We start from the raw sequence: 19,812 nt of genomic DNA, 5'->3' as shown, positions 1-19,812 counted from the left end.
AAAATCATTGTGCTTACTCTCTGAGACCCTTTTAACTCTGAACCCTTTGTGCTGTCTACATTTCACCCTATCAATAAAGTGGACACTCAGCCACAATATTTTCCATGTAGGGAAAATGGAACTAATTCTGGGAAAAAGGAAAACTCCTTATCTCCCTTTTCTTTTCCTTCACATTCCCTCCTGTCATCCAATAGTGCCAGTTTAACAATAGATAGCACTAAATATTTGTTGGTTGGATGGATGGTGGGTGGATGGGTGGATGGATGGATGAATGCATGGATTGATGGATGGATGGAATGGGATGAAAGAAAAGGGTAGAGAGGATGGAGCAAGGGAAAGAGAGAGGGAGGAAAGACTGGTGGGAGGGAGGGAGGATTGGATAGCTGATCAGATAACTAAGCAGAGGTAGTTGTGTTGCTCAGTGGGTGTCTTCCCTGCTGCGTGTAGTGACTACACGTATGTCCCAAGGACATGGCTGACATGGCAGCTGAGGAAGGTTTCTCAAATATAGTGCTTCTTACGCTGGTACAAGGGATTTATTTCTATATTCTGAGAGTTCCTGGCCATAGCTACCCTCAGGTCATCTTGGTTTTAGAATTTAATAGGGTGAAAATCAGATTTACCTCTGACTTGATTCGCTCATGGGTTGTCAATTTGTGAGTTTCTCCAGAAAGGGAGAACAGGGAGCATGGTGTGTGACTCCACCTTCCCCAGTGATCAGTACAGCCTCCTGTATCTCTTTTGCTGTGTCTTTACATGTGTGCCCATGTGCCTATTTCTAGGTGTCCCTGTGCATGTCACTCTGTGTTTGTCTGTTTGCTGTCCTCCTCCTCTCCTGAGTTCCTACTTGTCTTTTCACGTGTGCACTTACATCTCTCAGACTTGCACTGCCTCTCCTTTTACCTGTCAGTCATTCCCTTGGTCACCAGGCTCCAGCGGGATGCTGCATATTCTCTTCCATTTCCTGCAGTGACAATTGCTTTCTGCCATCCATCAGCTGGCCTGTCTTTACCTCTCAGCTGTGAGTGCCATCCTTCCTGGGAGCGACAAGCTCTCCTTAGCTCTACAGCACTTGTCCTCACATGCTCTGCGCTCCTGTCATCCCCTCTTCTCCTTGGCACTTTGAGATGCTCCTGAGCATATCACTGTGCATCCTTGGCACTGCTAGCCCCACCCTGAAGGACCCCTGAGTACTGAAGTGGCAGAGCTTGGTGGTTAAGGAGGCAAGTGCTGGAGCCAGGCTCCTGGCTTCATCATAGACCAGTTGAGTTCTCTTAGCCCACTTTGCCTCTCTCCAACCATTAACCATCCAACCATCTATGCATCTATCCATCTTTCCATCCATCACTGTTTCCTTATCTGTAAGTGGGGATAACAAAAGCATCTATCCCATTGGGTTACTCTGAGGGTTAAACGAGTTACAATGTGTGTTTTCGTTTGCTACATTTGTTGAAATGTAATATACCAGATATGGACTGGCTTTTACAGTGGGGATTTATTAACTTAAAATGTACAGTTCTCAGACCATAAAAATGTCCAACTCAAGGCATCAACAGGGCAATAATTGGACTTTGAAGATAGGTCCCTGGCATCCAGGACACCTCTGTCACATGGAAGGCACATGGCCAGCCTCTACTGGTCCTTCTCTACTGGGTTTCATTGCTTTCAGTTTCTGGCTTCACTGGCTTCCTTTTAGCTTCTCTGGGGCTTTTTCCATGAGCTTCTTTTAATTTCATTTCTTAGCTTCTCTGTGGCTTTTATATATCCTTTTATAAAGGACTACAGTAGGAGACTTAAGACCCACCCTGAATGAGATAGGTCAAATCTCAACTGAAAAAGCTAATCAAATGATCCCACCCACAGTAAGTCTGCACCCACAGGAATGGATTAAAAAAATATGTCCTTTTAGTATTCTGTGGCCATTTAATATGGTATGTAACAGCTTCAAACTAGCACAGTGTATAAAGTGCTTAGCATACAGCAGCCACTCGATAAATGCCAACTGTATCATTCTGATGATGATGGTGATGATGATGATGATGATGATGATGATGATGATGATGTTTTGGGCTGTCAGCTTCATGACTGGATAATTCAGTGTTTCCCATAAAACCTTTCCCTCGTTTTCCACACTCCTACATTAACTTCCCTTCTTGTTGCAGTGAAAGTGACGTCAAGCAGCTCTGGTGGCAGCTGAAGAAGGATGAACCTCATTTACTATCCAACTTTGAAGATTTCCTGACCAAAATCTTCTCCCAGCTCCAAGAAGCCCACGAGGAGAAGAATGAACTAGAGTGCGCCCTGAGAAAGTGGGTACCCAGTCTCAGACGTTCTCTATACATATGTGTGAAAAAAGGCAGCACAAATTGTGGGTTCTCTTATATATTCCACTGAAACAGTCCATGATGCCTCCTTTTTGCTCTCTGCCAGATGTCATCACAATATAATTTTCTACTCACCAAATGCCAGGCACTGTTCTAAATACTTTGTATATACTAGCTCATTAATTCTCACAACCTTTTGAGGTAGGGCTATTTATTAGTATCCACATTTCACAGGTGAAAAAAATCAAGGGCTTGAAAAGTTCAGTAACTTGCCCCAGGTTACAGAGCTTATAAGTGACAGAGCCGGAATTCAGAGCAAGATAGCCTAACACCCACCCAAGACCAGCAAGCAGGGCCTGTCCCTAACCCTGGCCCAGCCCTCTGCTGCCCTTGGGGGTTTCTGTAGGGTGGTTCAGAGACCTCCTGGACCCCCCCACCCCCACCCATCGCAGGTGTGCATCTGTTCTGCTGCCTTCTTTGTCTGCAGGTCTTCTCCAGATAATTAGTGACTTCAAGGATTCCTCTTTCTCTGGAGCGGACAGGACCGGGCAAGTTAACCAACACCTCCAGAAGAAACTCTTGTAGCCCCAAATCAGTGTCAGCATGTGTGTGTTTCTCACAAAAGCGGGGAAGCCTCTTGAGCTTATAAGAATGAATGGGCCATGGTGGGTGCTGTTCATATTCATGGTCATTTAATACACATTTATACCAGGGAGCTCGTGGTTTATGAAACACAGAGTTAAATTTAGGAGAGTTTATGATCCTGAAAGTGAGGCCAATACACAGGTAGGTTTGGGTAGAGCTTGGAAGCCCTCTAAGTCAGTCCTCCCCCACCATGCCTCTGCCAAGCACCTTGTCCTGTGCTCATATTCTGTTCCTCACAATTCCATGGACACTAGATTCCACAGACCCCCTTCCCTTCCATTCACATACTTCCCAGCCAAGTGTGTGGTGCCCAGCTCAATCAGAGTTTCAGAGTCTACTCTGAAATGGTCTTCAAGAAGACACAAAGCGTGTGATTTAAAATGAATCCATTACCATGTGTCCTACCCTGTAAATCATCTATCTTCACGTTGCCCTGAACCCCAGATCCTTTTCATATTGTGCCTCCCCCATGTCAACTCTAAAAAACATAACCTGTTGGGGATCCATTGGGTATACACAGGCCTGGAAGAAAGGACCTCCAGGATCCTGTCTTAGTGGAAAGTTGAGGCCAGTTAGAGCGGGGAAAATCATGGTTTGGCTAGAGGAATGTTAAGGGCGTTCTAGGGGAGAGGAATTTTCCGAGGCTCAGAGAAGGGTTAAGTGGTGTACTTCTGTGTACCTCTTAGCTGATGGGGCTGTGTAGTCAGAAACAACAGAGTTTGAATCTTAGATTTAAGATTCTTAGCCGCTTACCAGCTGTGTGACTTAGGCCGACCTCCTTACCCTCTCTGAGTTACACCTTCTTCATAAAGTGGGATGATAATGGTGCCTGCCTCTTAGAGATGTTGTGGGGTGAAATGTGATGATGTATGTAAGCATTTGGAACAGTGCTGGCACTTAAGGGTTTGATGAATGGTAAAATAATTTTTATTATTATTGCTTTAAATAAGGGTATTTGTCAGTCTGAGAGGATTTGTCTGGCTGAAGTGGAGGACTTGAACCTTCATATAATCAGAAGTGAAGTTTAAGGGCCCCTTTATCTTTCCAGACAACACAGGGTAGAGCCTTGGTCCCTGAACCAGCCAGCAGCATCAGCATCCCCTGGAAACTTGTGTGATATGCAGAATCTCAGGCCTCACCCAGCCCTCCTGAATCAGCATTTTAACAAGATGTCCAGGTGCTTCATGTGTAGACCTGAGAAGTGGGCACTGGGAATCAGGAGGTGTGAATTTAAATCATCCACAGCTCTGCAACAAGCTTAGCTCTGTGACCTGACTGAAGTTGCTTGACCTCTCTGAGCTCTGGTTTTCCCATCTGTAAAGTGAGAGGGATGGATTAGATTATGGCCCTCATCCCAATCCCAACTCCCCCCTGATGCCAGCATTGGTTATCTCGGGGCGCCATATCAGAAGTCAGGTGGTATCTCCCAGAGAGGAGAATACTCTTTTGGCCCCTAAGGAGGGTAATTGCAGCCTAAATGGGCATGCCAGTTACTCAGCTCATGGCCTCGAGTCTTAACCGCAGGACTTCTCTGCCTGGGCTATGCTCCTATGAGGAGAGAAGAGTGCTCCTGATTTGCTAGAGAGCCTCTTAGCTCTTATGTGTGTCTTAAAGTGGCTGTTATTGGTGCTTTTTGCCATCATTTAGTAATTGCTTAAAAAGTTCTTGAAAGTCAAGGCCATAGTTGGCCTCTTGGCAAAGCTAGCTTGACCAAAGGTCTCCAGCCCCTCCACGCTCATCCTCCGTCAGTGTTCCCACCAGCTGCACTTGCCTTGGGGTCAGCGAATCAGGGCCCACTCCTGGCCTCTGAGCTCTGGTGGAATTGGGGTGAGTTCTCTGGCTATCCCATTCCAGGGGCTTTCTGGGTACAGACCACTGAGCTGTAAGCTTTGGTGAGCAGAGCTCAGAAGTTGGAGTTGGGAGTAACCTGAGTTCTTGCCCAGGCACTACCACTGCCCAGCTGTCTGACCTCAGGGCAACATGAGAGAATTGGGCCAGTATTTTTCAGTCTTTTTGTCATTGCAGCTCTCAGCAGGAAACGCATCTTACTTTGCAGCTCACATGCACTTATATGTGTATATAACTGAAAGAAAAATTTGGGAAAGTGACACTCATTACATGTGACACATGCGGATATTTTTCTATTATAGTCATTTTAACTCTCTTCTATTAAAAAGAGAAAAAAAAAAAGTTGGCCGTATCCTGTGACGCACCACACTGATTTCGCCCCTTGCTTCCGGGTTCTGACTAGACCAGAAGGTCTCTAAGGGCCTTTGCCATTCAGAAATCTAATAAGAAACTGGCACCCACTAAACAGAATAGAATATTTAAATGGGATTCTGGACTTTGCAGATGACACAGGGACTGGAACATCTTGGAGAAGATGAGTTTGGAGGTGTGAGCTTGTTTGTGGGAGGGCTGTGTCCAGCTTTAGTGAGGGAAGAGGGAGGAAGCCCTTGGGAATGGCCTGCCGTAAAATTCAGGACGGAGTTAGAGAGAAGTCTTGAGGGAAACAGCAGATACTGGTGAGCTGTCAGAATGTCTCCCATGCTCCCCTGCAAGCTGGCTTTTCAGTATGGGGTATGACATTTCAGCTCCACCTGGAAGATGAGTACCTGTCCTGGGAGATGGCGAGGGGAGCTCAAGTCATTATGGCTGTGTGTCCAGCCCTGAGCAGGGCATCGGGGATATGACCTGTGTGTTTTGGGTAGCTAAATAAAGCCAGCTCTTGCTCTGTGCCAGGCACTGAGTTAGCAAATAGAACATAGTGTCTGTGTTCTGAGGAGCTGATGATCACACTGAGGAGGCAGAGCTCATACCCACAGAAATTTGCAGGAAAATACAGCTGCAGCAAAGCCAACCAGAAAGTCCCCGTGCTGTTGCAATGTTGGACAGTGTTGCCATTGAAGGCAGTGGCCTCCGTTTCCTCTTTCTTTTCCAAACTGCACACCTTGTTTCTTTCTCCTGAAGTCCCCAGATAAAATGAGACTAAGCTCTGGGGAAGACTGGCCTTAACCAGGGTAGTCAGAACGCAGACTTCTTATCTGCAGCTCCCCAGCTTCCCTGATCCTCAGTGGTCATCAGTTTGCTGCAATATAGTCAGAAAGATTCTAGGAGAAAGGATGGTGCAGAGAGGGGGTGAGTGCTTGGACTCAGAGACGAAGAGTTTCCTGGGGCATTGTCAGAACTAGCCCACAGCCTGCCTCACCTCACTGCCCTGCATTTTTCTTTAACCTGCATATTGGGGATGTGGGAAGGAGGCAAACCTGGGAGCATTCAGTCTCCTATCTCCTTTGGGACAGAGGTGGAGGAAATCACAGATCTGGTTCTATTGAAGAATGTAGGGTACAATGTTTAAGTCTTAGATGGGTGTCCCCTGGAAAGTTGCCACAGACCCAAGGGCCCAGGTGGAGGACATGGTCCAATGCAGGACCCTCAGCCTAAAGCCCAGCTCCTCTGCTGCACTTCCAGTGTGAGGTATGCTCCCTTTGTGCCTCCACTTAATCTCTAAGGTAGGAAGCTCACTCTCCTTTAGGCAGAAGTTCAGAGAACTTTACATTTCAGCACAGGGGATATAGATTAGGCAAATAGGAAGAACTTCTGGCCATCTGAACTAGAAACTTCTTTGCTAAGGAAAGTCTTTCCCCATGTACCATTTTCTGGAAAAGAGTTTGAGATCTCCAGGGGACATAAAATGATGCCCTCTAGAAGCAGTGATAGATTTGAGCCTTTCATTAGTATCACTTGGGAATGCCCGGATCCCCGAAGTGCTTGGACTCAGGTGGGAGCTGAAAGCTTATATATTTAAAGTATCCTGGAGGAATCGGGCTTTTGACCTGATTTAGTATCAAGATACTAACTTGGCTGGGCAACTTGACTCATTGGAATCCTTACCAGGATATAACTCTGAAGCTCAGGATAAGGATGAATTAGGCTGTGTCTGTGCATTGCTTTGAGCTCTTTAAAGATTCTTCCTTTAAAGATCAAAGGCCGACCTCCAGGCTATGCTCTGCCTGCCCCCAGCTCAATCCTCTGCTGCTCAGAGGCCCAGAAACCTGCCCTGGCTGCCTGTTTCACATCATTCACAGACCACACTTGGCCTTGACAAGCTTAGCAATACTTTCCTACTCCTTGAGGTCTCCTTGGAACCAGTTTCTGATCTGCACAGTTTCACCCTGTCCAACAGAATCAGGCTGCAGGCAGTTTCTTTGGAGCTTGGGGACCCTTGGAGGGCAAAAAAACCTGTCCAGCCACAGTCCAGATGATTTCTGTCTAAAGTGATTTCAAGGGGCTCTGGGGAAATGTCTGATCCAGGAAGGATTGGGCCTGACACCCAGCACCCTAGCACAAGCCTATGAAGGCCTAAGAATGGGTATTCCTATGTGGAGCTTCAGGGGCGTTTCTTCCAGGTAGAGCAGCAAATAAAGAGTCATATATAAGGCAGTGGCCTGTAGGATCCACAAGGCTCACAGGAACCTGGGGAGAGCCTTCACGGTGTGGTTCTTGGATGTAGGTTTGCTTCAGTGCTACCAGAGACTCTTGTTTAAAAGGAAAATTCCTCGGAGTTTCCCTCCAAAAAGGTAAATCAGAATGTCTAGGAGGGGGAGCCCAGGGCTCTGCGTTTTGACATATGCCCCAGATGGCTCTGATGCATGCCATCCACAGACCACACTTTTAGAAATGTTCCTTTAGCCTATTCTTCCAGAATGCATCAGCGTGATAAGGTACACCCTATACCTTCCTGTCCATCATTTCAGTCCTGTTCATCTTTTCAGTCCTGTTCTTAGGACAAAGATAAGAAGTTATTGATGAGGGCTCTAGATGGCCAGGTGATGGCTTAATCCGGTGCCTCATCTTTACATTGTGGACGTTGCCCTGGAAAGGTGAAGACTGTTTGTGCTCTCTGTGCACCAAGGGCATGATTTGTAAACCCGACTAATGAAAAAAGGTTTGCTTTATAGGATGGGATAAAGCTGCAAAGTTGGTTTGTACAAAGCAGCAGAATCTAATTACGGAGGAACCATTCGTCTTGAAAATCCGATTGGCGATTTCACAGCCTTCGCAGAATTTTCTACAAACTCTTATGTTTTCCTTTCATTCTACTCAAATTGTGTGTGTGTATGTGAGAAAGAGAGACAGACAGAGAGATGCTGATTTCAGGGGAATATGAAAACGCTAAACAGGAGTTTTCTGCTCTAAGTTCTTCTCTGTAGTCTGGACCCTTCAGCTGCCTGAAGAAGTGGGCAGGGGCAGCGTTGGATCCGACACCCCTCTTACCCGTTCTCAACACACACAAAGCTGGCTGAGGCAGAACTTACTTCCATTCTGTTCTTTGACAAACAGCAGACACGTCGAGTCTTTTGCAGTCCCAGTTCTGCACTTGGGGATCAGGGCATTGTGGAGTGCATGGGGAAGGAAATCAAGCCCTTCCCGGGATCTTGGCTCTCCCCAGCCCTGGCAGTACAGTCAGTCTGTCCCATGTCCTTTCTTCTGTCGACGTGGTTGTGGTTCCAGCATCTTCTGCCCCTGTTCATGTTCATTGCAATTGAAATTTGAAACATGGAAAGTCCTCCATGTAGACATATGGTGCTGTGAGTTTTAAAATTTAGGATCCTTGAGAAGACAGTGTGGTATTATAGGTGAAACATTGGGACTGGAAGTCAAAGCCTTCCCCCTCCACCCCTAACCTGGGATTAATTTCAGCACACTCCTGCCTGGACACTAGGGGGTAGACCAGATGACTTATATGTCCCCCCTGAAAGTCCTGTGGATTTTATTTCTAAGTGAGGGCAAAGGACAGAGGGAATATGAAACAAGATTTTGACCAGACCATTTTCTAAAGCAGGATGGCCTTGGCCTGTGTGGCATTAGTGAGCCCCAGTGGTATTGAGTATTAATGCTTTACTCCAGTATGGGACCTTGACTCTCAGTGTGCAAAGCATTTTGTGACGGTTAATCAATTTTCACAGTCCCTATGGGAGGCTGGCAAGGTAAGTTATTGCTAACTACATCTCACCTTCGTGTTCCCCGCAGATTATCTGTGAAGGCCTCTAAGAACCTAGGCCTGTATTTATATTTGAATTATTATTTCCCTACCTATCCCTTACCTCCTTCCCATCCCCAACTCCCCAGGACCCCAAAACGCACACCCACCCCACCCAGCCCCATACACACTTACACAAATTTAGGATGTCCTTTAGAGATAAGGCATTTGCTACAGCCAGACATGCGGGGTGATATTTTGCCCTTGGAGTTAGAGCTGGGTTTTTTTGTTCTGTCTTTTAATAGGACTCATCCTTTCAGACCCATAACTGCCCTTATAGTAGTATCTTTAGCATATCACTGTTACTCCTTCCTCTCCCTTTTCAGACCCAGCTTTTCTTACCTTTTCTCCTCTGAGAACTCAACCATCCTTTCAACCATCAAAGCAGGCAGCTTCCTCTCCTTCCCTACAGCCAGGGCTCTGAGGTCGCAGAATTATTGCAGCTCAGAGCCCAGGAAGTTACTGTGGGGTCTGACTTTGCATGATGGCATCTACCTGTTCCTCAAAACCATGCTGCTTTAGCATTGGACTTGGTGTTCTCCAATGTAAAATTCCTGGTGTGCTGAGAGCATAACTTGTCTAAATTATTTTGCTTAAAGTGATAATTTAAGAAGGGCTTAATCACCACTTTTTTAATGATGGTAGTAATGTTACAGGTATCTCTCCATACTTAGTCTTTTCTACTGAGCCATCCCAGGGTTTTGTCTTTCTCCATGTCTTTTGTCTGTAATACTTTCCCATTCCTGCATGCACCAGGCTGCCCGTGATTCACTTCTAGTTTCTCCTTGTCCCTTGACAGACCACTGGAAGAATTACAGAGCAGTAAATCTGAAAATGGGGTCCCCTAGCCTCTGGAGAATCACAGAAAGCTCATTTAATTATTATTTATCCAATGCATTTTGTCTACTACCTGTTCTCCCAACTACTTTCTCATGCTTTATCTTATTTAATGCTCACAATTTCTCTCTAAGGTAGGTATTACCATCCTAGTTTTTCAAATACAGGAAACCTCAGGCCCACTGAAATAATGTAACTTGTCCAAGACCAGTAGGCTTCTAAAGGTCAGAGCCAGGACTTGAACTCAGGCCTTCTGCCTCTAGGGAACCCTGAGTCAACCATAGCTGTGCCAACAGGGAGGCCTAGACTACCCTGGAATATGCTATAGGAATTATTCAGCCATCTTGGACAAAGAGGAAGAAGGGGAAAGGAGATATTATTACTCGTGAGTTTTGCTAACTCTGGTGGACTACATCACACATCCGTGGCCCACTGGGAACTGAGGATTCTTTCCTGCTCTCTTTGATCTGCCTCTTGTTTCTGTTCCTTCTTTCCACTGTAGTTCAAATGACTTGAGTCAGATAGTGGAGAACAGAAGGATTAAACAGGTGCTCCCTGAGCCGATGTTCTGAGAATGGCTAATAAAGAATAGGCTGAATATGTTATTCAATTAATGTTACTAATTAATGGCTCAGAGATCTCTTTATCAGTTTGTTGTCCTTGTCTTGTTCAACATTTTTTTTTTTTAACCAATGGATGAATAATGGGAGATATGGGGCAATATGTTGTATGTAGTAATGAAAAAAGTACCATTTGTAAAGAAGATGCAGCAGATAAAAACCTGTGTGCACCAAACGATATTGCAGCAAAAATACATAAGGCAAAAAGTTCTAGAAAAACAAAGAAAATATGATTTTAAAAAACAGGAATAATACTGGAAGATTTTAACAAACATCTCAGAATTTGACACATTAGTTAAGCAAAAAGTAAGTTAAGGATGTAAAAGATTTGAAATTGTCAATTAGCAAGCTTACTTTAAAAGATGCATGTAGAATTGTATACCTTACAATTAGAATATAAATAGAATATACATTCTTCTCATAAAAATTATGCACTTATAGATAATATTTTTTGCTGCAAAGAAAAAGTCAATAGACTCCAAAAAGTAAATACCATACCAATATATTCTCTATCTGTAGTACAGTAAAACTAGAAACCAATAGTTTGTATTTTTATAAAAACCCTTAATTAACCCTCAGATAAGCCATCAAAACCAGCATTACAGATCATTTAGCTTACATTCTGATTGAAAATTGCAAATATCAACAAAACTTGGAAGATTATTGAGCATACTGCATGACCAATTGGGATCCAGAAAGGCACAGGCTGGAAAGACGGCCTGAATCTGACAAGCATGATATCCAATCATTTGAGGTATTGCTCTTGTGTCCAAAAAGCCAGAGGCAGAAGCACAATGTTGAGGAAATACGATTCAGTAGCACTATCTTTAAAAACAATAACAATCACATGGACAGAAGATTTAGAGGTTTTAGGCAAAAAAATAGATTCAGAATTCATCAGCTATGATATACTGCCAAGAACAGTTAGTGCCATCTTATGCTAGATGGCATCTAGAACAAGGGAGGTCAACTCTAATTTGTATTAATCAGACTTCATATGCTGGGCAGTCAGTCTGGGGCTCTATGACTTAAAAATGACAAATTAGAGCCTGTGCTGGTTTGAAAATATTATGTACCCTAGAAAAGCCATGTTTTAATCCTGATCCAATCTTGTGGGAGCAGCCATTTCTTTTCATCCTGATCCAATACTGCAGGTTGGAAAACTTGATTAGATTATCCTACAGAGATGTGGCACACCCAATTATGGGTGTGACCTTTTGATTAGATGGAGATGTAACTCCACCCTTTCCAGGTGGGTCTTGATTAGTTTATGGGACTCCTTTAAAAGAAGAAATATTTTGGAGAGAGTCAGAAACAACAGAGCTGAAAGAAGTGACAGAAGCCTCAGAGCTGGTAGAAACTTCACAGCAGAGCTGACCCAGATGCTGACAAATGGAGAACACAGGCACGGGTGTTTGGAGATGCTTGGAGCCCAGCAAACCTTGCCATAAGATGTTAAACACGCCAGAACCTGGCGAGAGCCAAGGGAAGCCAAGAGATGAAAGCCAGCCCCAGAGAAGCAAAGTGAAGAGCTCCGACAGGAACAGAGGCTGGGAAAGCAAGGGAGACCAGGAGCAAAGGACCCACAGATGCCAGCCGCGTAACTACCCAGCTGACAGAGGTGTTCCTGACCCATCGGCCTTCCTTGAATTTAGGTATCTTTCCCTGGATGCCTTAGTTTGGACAATTTTATAGGCTTATAACTGTGAACTTGTAAATTATTAAATTCCCCTTTTTAAAAGCCATTCCATTTCTGGTGTATTGCATCCCAGCAGCTTGCAAACTAACACAGAGTCCATTCACAGAAGAATGAAGCAAATGGTGAAGGGACTTTCCAAAAGATAAAACAATCCATGTGAAACATGGTTGGAGGAAGTAGAGAGGTTTAGCTTGAGTCCAAGTTAATTCCTTTGGACTTTTGATGCTGTTCTCAAATAAGAAATGTTTTTATGCAGAAGAGGGCCAAAACCACAGAAAGATAGATTTTTACCTGCCAAAATAGTCCAAAGATGAAAGAACTGCTTAAAGAGACCATAAATCCTGGTCACTAGAAGTATTCTAACTTAGTTTGGATAAAAATTTGACAGGGGTATTGGGGCAAGGATTGAACCCTGGAAAAATATATGGTTGGATTAGACAAACCTTCCATTCCTGAAATTCTTTAATTCCCAGGGAACCTAGTGTTCCTCAAATATGGTCCATGGGCTTCTGAGTTTGGTACCCCAAGTCTTAAATTCAGTTTTAGCAGGTTTTGGGCATTGATGTTTTAAGCACAAGCCCTGTGAGTGACATGAATGATAGTGAGTGTTCACGATCCAGATGGGACGGCATCCACCCAAATGAGACAGTTGTTCAGGAACCTTTAAAATTAAATGTAGGGCAGGCAATGGTGGCTCAGCAGGCAGAGTTCTTGCCTGCCATACCTAAGACCCGGGCTTGTTTCCCAGTGCCTGCTCATGAAATAAAAAAAAAAATTTAATGTGAAGTGTTCAGATGAAGACATGAAGTCTCATAAGCATTCACGAGTCAGTGAAGACTGGCATAGGTGGGAATACCCTCATAAGGAAGACTTCAAAGTCTGTTTGCATCCCCAGGCAACATGAGAGGTTTTGGAAATCGTGGTAACAAAGATGTATCATGTATATAATAAGCAAACATGATTGGTTATCTCTTCCCTTTGATGGAAGATGATGGCATGCCCGGCTGGGATGCCACATGCCATCTGCATAAAACTGTTCAGTGTCTCTTGCTATGATTGCTCTCACAGCTACTGCCAAGCTCTCCACAGATGCAGGCTTTTGGCTCTGCAGCTCCTGCTCACACATGGTCTACCTCTGTAATGCTTTGGTCTGATAGGAGTTTTTATGGACTGTGCTTTCTGTTCTTCATCTTCCTGATTGCCTCTGACCCTTTCCAAACCCAGCAGCCCTTTCATGCCTGAAATGCCGCCCTCACTCCCTTGGGGAGCACTGCTCCTTGCCCTCCCCAGTTCATGAGAATAATTACAATAATAAATAATCCCTTGCACTTATTTAGGGCTTTGAGTCAGAATGCTTTGCACATCTACTCTTTTGTTTGTCCATCCTAACAGTGCCAGGAGGACCTAGGGCAGGTGCTACCTGGGATGGAAGGAAGGAAGTCAGTGTACTGGTCCAAGGTCACATGAGGAAATTAACTATTTCTAGGATTAGAACCCAAGTCTTTGGACCCCTGAGCTGGTTTAGTGGTGACGCTGGTGGGAAACAGTGCTTTAATGTCCCACTTTCCTGCAACTGGTGTGTTCTGACCCAGGATTGGCATGAGTCAATCCATTTCTTTGGGGTAGAGACCTTGTCTTATTGATCTTTGAATTTCCAGGTAGCAGCACAGTGTGCAGTTCATAGTCAGCATGTCATAACTGTCCATTGTATGAGCAAATGACTAGAGAACAGTGGATCGTATGATACGGAGAAATTTATCTCACCCTCAAGTCATTTCCATCTGGGAAACCTCCCAGGAGGCCAACTTTATTCCAAAGCATTTGCAAAGGCTGGGCGCTATGTCAGAAGTCCGGTTTGGCCCAGCATTCCAAGTGCCCACCTGGGATCCCAGGCCTTCTTTGGAGTAGACCCAATCTTTGTGAGGGAGAGCTAGAACTAGGTATAGGTCCTATTCAGAAGTTGCCATTGTCTTCCTGTACCCCTGCCTTTTTTTGAGTTACTTGCAGAATTACTCACACTGTGACTAGCAAACCGAAATGTGAGCTTGAGAAATCGAGACTTTATTAATTTAATCAAATAAGACTTAGAGCAAAGTTAATATAATAATTTAATGATATTATAGAATTAATGTCATGCATGGTTATTAGGCATAGAGTATAAACAGTGTATATGAATGACTGTAATTAGTATTGCTTTAACAGAGCCAAAACAATTTTTAAGTTTCTCTCATCTCACTTTATTAGTTCTCTAGCGTTAATATAGTTGGACTCAGTGTCTAAAATTTTCCTCGATACCATTTGCCATCTAGCATCTGAGTTTCTTCAAGCACAGGATGGCAGTAACAGGGAGCAAGGGAAGGCTATTTTGCTTTCTAATGGTTCTAATGGAGCAAGAGAAAACCATTTTGCTTTCAAATGGTATCAATTTCTGTGCCTAAGGAGTCCCTGCTCAACAGTATGAGTCTCTTCTCCTTACCTTTCACCCAAGACTTTTTTTTTTTGATTAGTCACAGATCAGCTGAGAACAAAAGTTAACAGTTCCAAACATCTGTCTTTTACCGAGAAGAGAGTCGGTACTCTTAGCCAAAAGGACAATTGTTACACCAGGGACGTCAAGCATGATTGTGAAGGCAGGCCCCGGCTCTGCGAGGTCACAGCGGACTGTCTGTGTTTGCTGAGCTCCTCCTCAGGCCACTCCCGCCCACTTGCTCAAGGTTGGCTCTCTGGTCTTGGGCGTGCAGCCGAAAAACGGAGCTCAGTTGCTAGTGCCCTGGTACAAGTGACCTGACCATGCAGACTCACACCTGTTTCTCTGTCTGGGTCATTTTTATGGTTTCAGTGGAACTGAAAAGACAGCAACCAGAATGGCTCCTTATTAGTTGCTCCATCTGTGCATGTGGTGTAATCATTTCCCTAACAGGAAGCAAGTGACAAAGAGGCAGCGAAGCCAGCTGTGGCAAAGGCTCAGGCAGTCGTGGAGATCTGGCACATGGATTGAGTCTTGAATGGACATGGGAGGTACAGATAAAGATGACAGAGGGCATAGGGGACTAAATACATTCTTACCCTCCGTGTTTTGTTCAGAAATCCTCCCAGTACCTCTTACAACTGAGAGTCAAGAGTGTTTGCTCAGTTATCGAAGTCTGCACTTTTCATCTGTGTTTGTTACATGTTCAAGACAGGCCTGGAGAGCCACGACCCCAGCCTGTTCACTGGGGTCCAGGGTCTCCTTATCAGGAGAGGCCTGGGGAGGTGGGGGAGGCTGCGGGGAGGGGGATTGGAGAGGCCATCCCAGATGATCCACATTCTGCTCAGTGAAGGTTCCCTGGATCCATCTTCCTTACTCTGCTTTATTTCAACACCAAGCTCCTTGCTGGACTCACTGTCTCTATTGCCTGCCAACCCCAAGGCCTGGTGACTGTTGCCTAGCACTGTTGCCTGGCACTGTTGCTGCTTTGGTGTGATAACTTCCAGCCTCACTTCAAAAGCTGACACCTGAACCTTCCTGTTTGAATCTGAGGGGTAGTAGAAGGAGGGTCTATTACTGGGAGAGAGGGAACAGAAAAGAGAGGTTCCAGTTCCTGGGGTTAATCCACAGACCTTGTCCCCACAGACATTATTTGTCTGCATCCTTGTGTTGGAGCAGAGTACTGGACACTTACCTCCTGTCCCATAGGGCTTTTCAGAGTAGGGTGAGAATGTGAGAGTGGGGACAGGGCATTTTGTTATCATGCCAGCCTTTAAAGTAGTCTCACCCTCTTTATGGTCTCTGCCCGCAGTCCTGTGCCAGAGATGGGACCAGCGGTTAGGCAGGTGTGCCCCTTTCCTCTGTGGTAGGGGGTGTGGTTGTTATCCATGAATCTTTTGAGAATTGGATGAGAAATATGGATTGCGCACACTTCACACAATTTCCAGGAGAGTCCTCTGAAAGCGTCTGACAGTGCCGATGTCGACAGCATGAAAACACCAGATAGGGAATGAGATAAACCCAGAAACCAAACCGGAAGGAAACCCGCACAGTGAAACTTTATACTGTCACCAGGCCTTGGGGTTGGCAGGCAATGGAGACAGTGAGTCCAGCAAGGAGCTTGGTGCTGAAATAAAGCAGAGTAAGGAAGATGGATCCAGGGAACCTTCACCGAGCAGAATATGGATCATCTGGGAGTGATGGCCAGAAGAAGGGAGATGCTGGGCCACTGCGGCACACTGCCTGGGCTGGTCCTACTGGGCCTCTGTGCCCTGGTCCCCGCCAGGTCAGCTAATCCTGAAGATCTGATCTGCAGTTTTGGTTGCCCTGACTCATGGCTTCAGCAGAGGTTCTGGTGTCTGCAATGCAGGAGTCGTTTCTGAGGGATAAGGGGCTCTTGGCACAAATTTCATCAGTCTCTCCTTTTGCCATCTCTGTAGGAAACTTGCCACTTATGATGAAGAAATCCAGCATCTCTACGAGGAGATGGAACAACAAATCAAAAGTGAGAAGGAGCAGTTTCTCCTGAAAGTGAGTGTCCACTCCCCGGGCTTGGATCTGGAGACAGGTTAAAATGCCATCTAGTGTGACTCCCTCCCCTAATTTGAAATTGTGGTGCCACTACACATGGGACTCTTGATTCCCTCTTATTGTGTTTTTTCTTTTCTTTCTCCAAAGCACTTGTCACCGTCAAACATGGCATATAATTTACTTATTTATATGTATTGATTGTTGTCTGTCTCTTCCTTCTAACACATAAGAGCCACAAGAGTAGGGTCTTTTACTTACTAATGTATCCTTAGTACCTAGAACATGCCTGGACCTTGATAGGAGCTCAAAAAATATTTGTTAAATGAATGCAGAATGAATGAATGAATGGACAGGTGAATGAATGAACAGATGAATGCATAAAAGGATGAAGGTGCGTGTTTTACCAAGTAAGGAATCGTGAGGATTGGATCTGACATGGACAGTCCCCAGACCCATCCCACAGGCCCACCCAGCTTCCCAGCTCCTTCCACTCCTTTGCTCTTGTCTGGCATTTATTCAGTCACTTACCAGCCCTACTGTTTGTCTTGGAGACCAGGACTGGTAAAACCCTCTCCTTTACTGAGCGAAGGGGATTCCTTTTGGAAACATTCATAAAACTAAGTTATAGGAAACTCTCTTACCCATTTCTGGATTATCCACTTGATAGGTCTCTTCTCTTGCCTCCCTGCCTCTCAGTGCCTAGCATGGACTGTTGTCCCAAGCCCTTCCCTGTTCCTGAATGCAGTTGATTCAAATTCACTTTCAGTTTTAGGTTATCCACGTCACTGCTCCATTTACCATCACAGATGCAGTTCAAACAGAAGAAATCTGAATACTTCTCAGAAAGAATCAGTCATGTCTGCAACCAGAGCCCCCGAAGGCTTGTCAGCATTTCTAGGTCTTCTCTTCTGTTCTTTTTAGACCCTTTCCACATCTTGGCTGTCCCTTGGCCTTCAGCACAGATAAGTGGTCACTGGCAGACAGAACCCAGGCACTCCTCGCCTGGTAGACTCTACCATAGTTCTCTGAGAACAGCGGCCCTTTTCTCCCCCTACAATGGGAGAGCCACCTCCTTTATCCTTAAGTGACATACTGCACAGAGGGGCCGAGCTTGTGGGTCATTTTGCCTCCCTTGCTTGGATCAAATTAATTAAAGAAGGAAACATGCTTCCAGAAGCAAAGGATGGCCAAGAAATGGGGTTGGGGATGAGGGGAAATTGGAGGAAAAAAAAATTCAAGAAGAAATTAGTAACACACAAGGTGGTCAGGCCTTGATTTTGTACCTCTTCACCTATCCCCTTCCTCTCCCTCCTCCTTTCTTCTCAATACCAAGTGCCTACAGGGATCTTTGCTTTTTGCATAAACATGGAAAAGGTTAAGATGCATTCAGCAGTGCATCTTAGATCCATGAGCTTTTGCCTGTTAATAGAGTGAGGGCAGTGGTGTAGAGGTTTATGACATGCTGGGAAAGGTTGGACCCTCTGCACAGAATTTGGATTCCGACTCTACAATTACTGGTTTGTTAGACCATGAGGAAAACAGTCACTTAGAACTCAAGTTTCCAGGATAATAGACCTCCTCCAGAGCTCTGTCTCAGCAGGGCCAATAAGAGTCCCCACAAGCCCCATGTGGGATGGCAGCAACAGCATGGAATGCTGGAGCCCCTGTCCATCCCCAGCATTATGCACAGGGCAACGGCTGGCCGGTAAGGAGCAGCCAGGCTGAATAAGGAGGATTCGCTGGAAACAGATGTTGAGAGCAGGAGCTGCCTGGTCACATCCCACCTCTGCCATTTTATGGGGTTGAGGTGGTGAGGACGATTACTGCCTGTCCTGGAGCACCACTAACCGGTGTGACAGTAACCAGACAGCATCTGCAGGTGGCGAACCAAGGAAGTATCTCGAGCGTTCCAATGGAGGTGTCCCATGCCTCTGACCTGAGAGCTGCCGTGTTCCCCAACTCTGCTGTTGTGGCGCCTTTATGACAGATGCCTTAGCCAGACAGAGCTGCCATATCACAAGGAATGCCAGGGGCCCTGGGAGTGAGGTGGTGGTGGTGGTGGGGCTGGTAATGGTGGGGGTGGGGGTGGTCTATCATGGTTTCTTCTCTTCTTGCATATTTTGCACTTCCATCTGCCTTCAGGCAAGTGGTGTGCTACAGCTGATGTGGTTCAGTATTTTTGTTTCTATTCTGTGTTCAAAGAAAAGGAGATCATGAAGAATGAAGTAAGTTTAAGGGGTGAGGCCGGGGCTGGAGCCCAAGTCTCCCCCTGGCTCTTTGGAGTGTCACGCATCCAGACAATGCCTGAACTTTCCTCTTTCTCCCACAGCCAGGTCCCTTGACACCTGTGTCATTAGGGCCTCAGCATCCCTGATGGGGAAGCCCCTCTCCAGGGCAGGAGGGGAGGGGACTTGAGGTAGGAACAAACATGCCCCGAGGAGCAGGGCCTGGGAACCCCTCAAGCTTGGTAGGAAAGACTGAGGACTTAGACCTTGAGAGAAAGAAGTAAATGGCACTGTTTCCAAAGCAGATTTAAGGAGTCAAATGACAGTACCCAATGTGGACAGACACCCCTTCCATGCCCTAATTTATGGATGAGGAAGCTGAAGCCTGAGATTAGAACTCGGGTCCCTGTTCTCCCTGTTCATTGCTCCCCCAATGCACTGCCACTACCTCTTTCAAGGTGGGGCTGGTGCAAGGTCATGGACACCCTGCGGTGGGGTGGGGGTGGGGGTGGAGGGCGCACATCAGGCCTGACTCACCACTTCCACTACCTCTGTCTCATTTGGTTCGCACTGACAAATGTTGGAATGTTGTAGGAATGGCCTCAAAGTCCAAAGAGACGGCCCTGCTCCCAAGGCTTGTGTTTCAGTCCCCTCCCCTCGGTCCCAGCCTGAAGGCTGTGCAGTACATTCAGGGTAGGAAACGATCTCCTCCCCAGGTGCATGTCTCCCTCTTTGTGGCTTGGCAGGACACGGAGAGATTCCAGGCCCACAGTCAGGAGCTAGAACAGAAACTTTTATCGAAGGAGCAGGAACTGGAACAGCTCGTTCAGAAGCAGAAAAGGGTATGTTTTCCTCAGTGTCCTCGGAGCACCTGGCTCATCATTCTATCCTTTCTCTGGCTCTTGCTTATTCTCCTGCCAT

The 19,812-nt window shown here is 45.8% G+C and overlaps 1 protein-coding gene across 3 annotated transcripts in view; it reads left to right on the top strand.

The window, feature by feature from the left end:
* The window catches only part of CRACR2A (calcium release activated channel regulator 2A), a 131,814-nt gene that overhangs the window by 67,814 nt on the left and 44,188 nt on the right, over positions 1-19,812 (top strand). For all 3 annotated transcript variants that reach the window (XM_077169715.1, XM_077169717.1, XM_077169716.1), the window contains 3 exons: positions 2,163-2,309; positions 16,576-16,666; positions 19,638-19,733. In XM_077169715.1, coding sequence (XP_077025830.1) covers positions 2,163-2,309; positions 16,576-16,666; positions 19,638-19,733 — 334 coding nt within the window. The remainder of the gene's footprint in view (positions 1-2,162; positions 2,310-16,575; positions 16,667-19,637; positions 19,734-19,812) is intronic.

The sequence above is a fragment of the Tamandua tetradactyla genome, chromosome 7, assembly GCF_023851605.1.
Source record: "Tamandua tetradactyla isolate mTamTet1 chromosome 7, mTamTet1.pri, whole genome shotgun sequence".
In the NCBI taxonomy this organism is placed as follows: Eukaryota; Metazoa; Chordata; class Mammalia; order Pilosa; family Myrmecophagidae; genus Tamandua; species Tamandua tetradactyla.
This window is presented reverse-complemented; position numbering and strand designations above follow the sequence as displayed.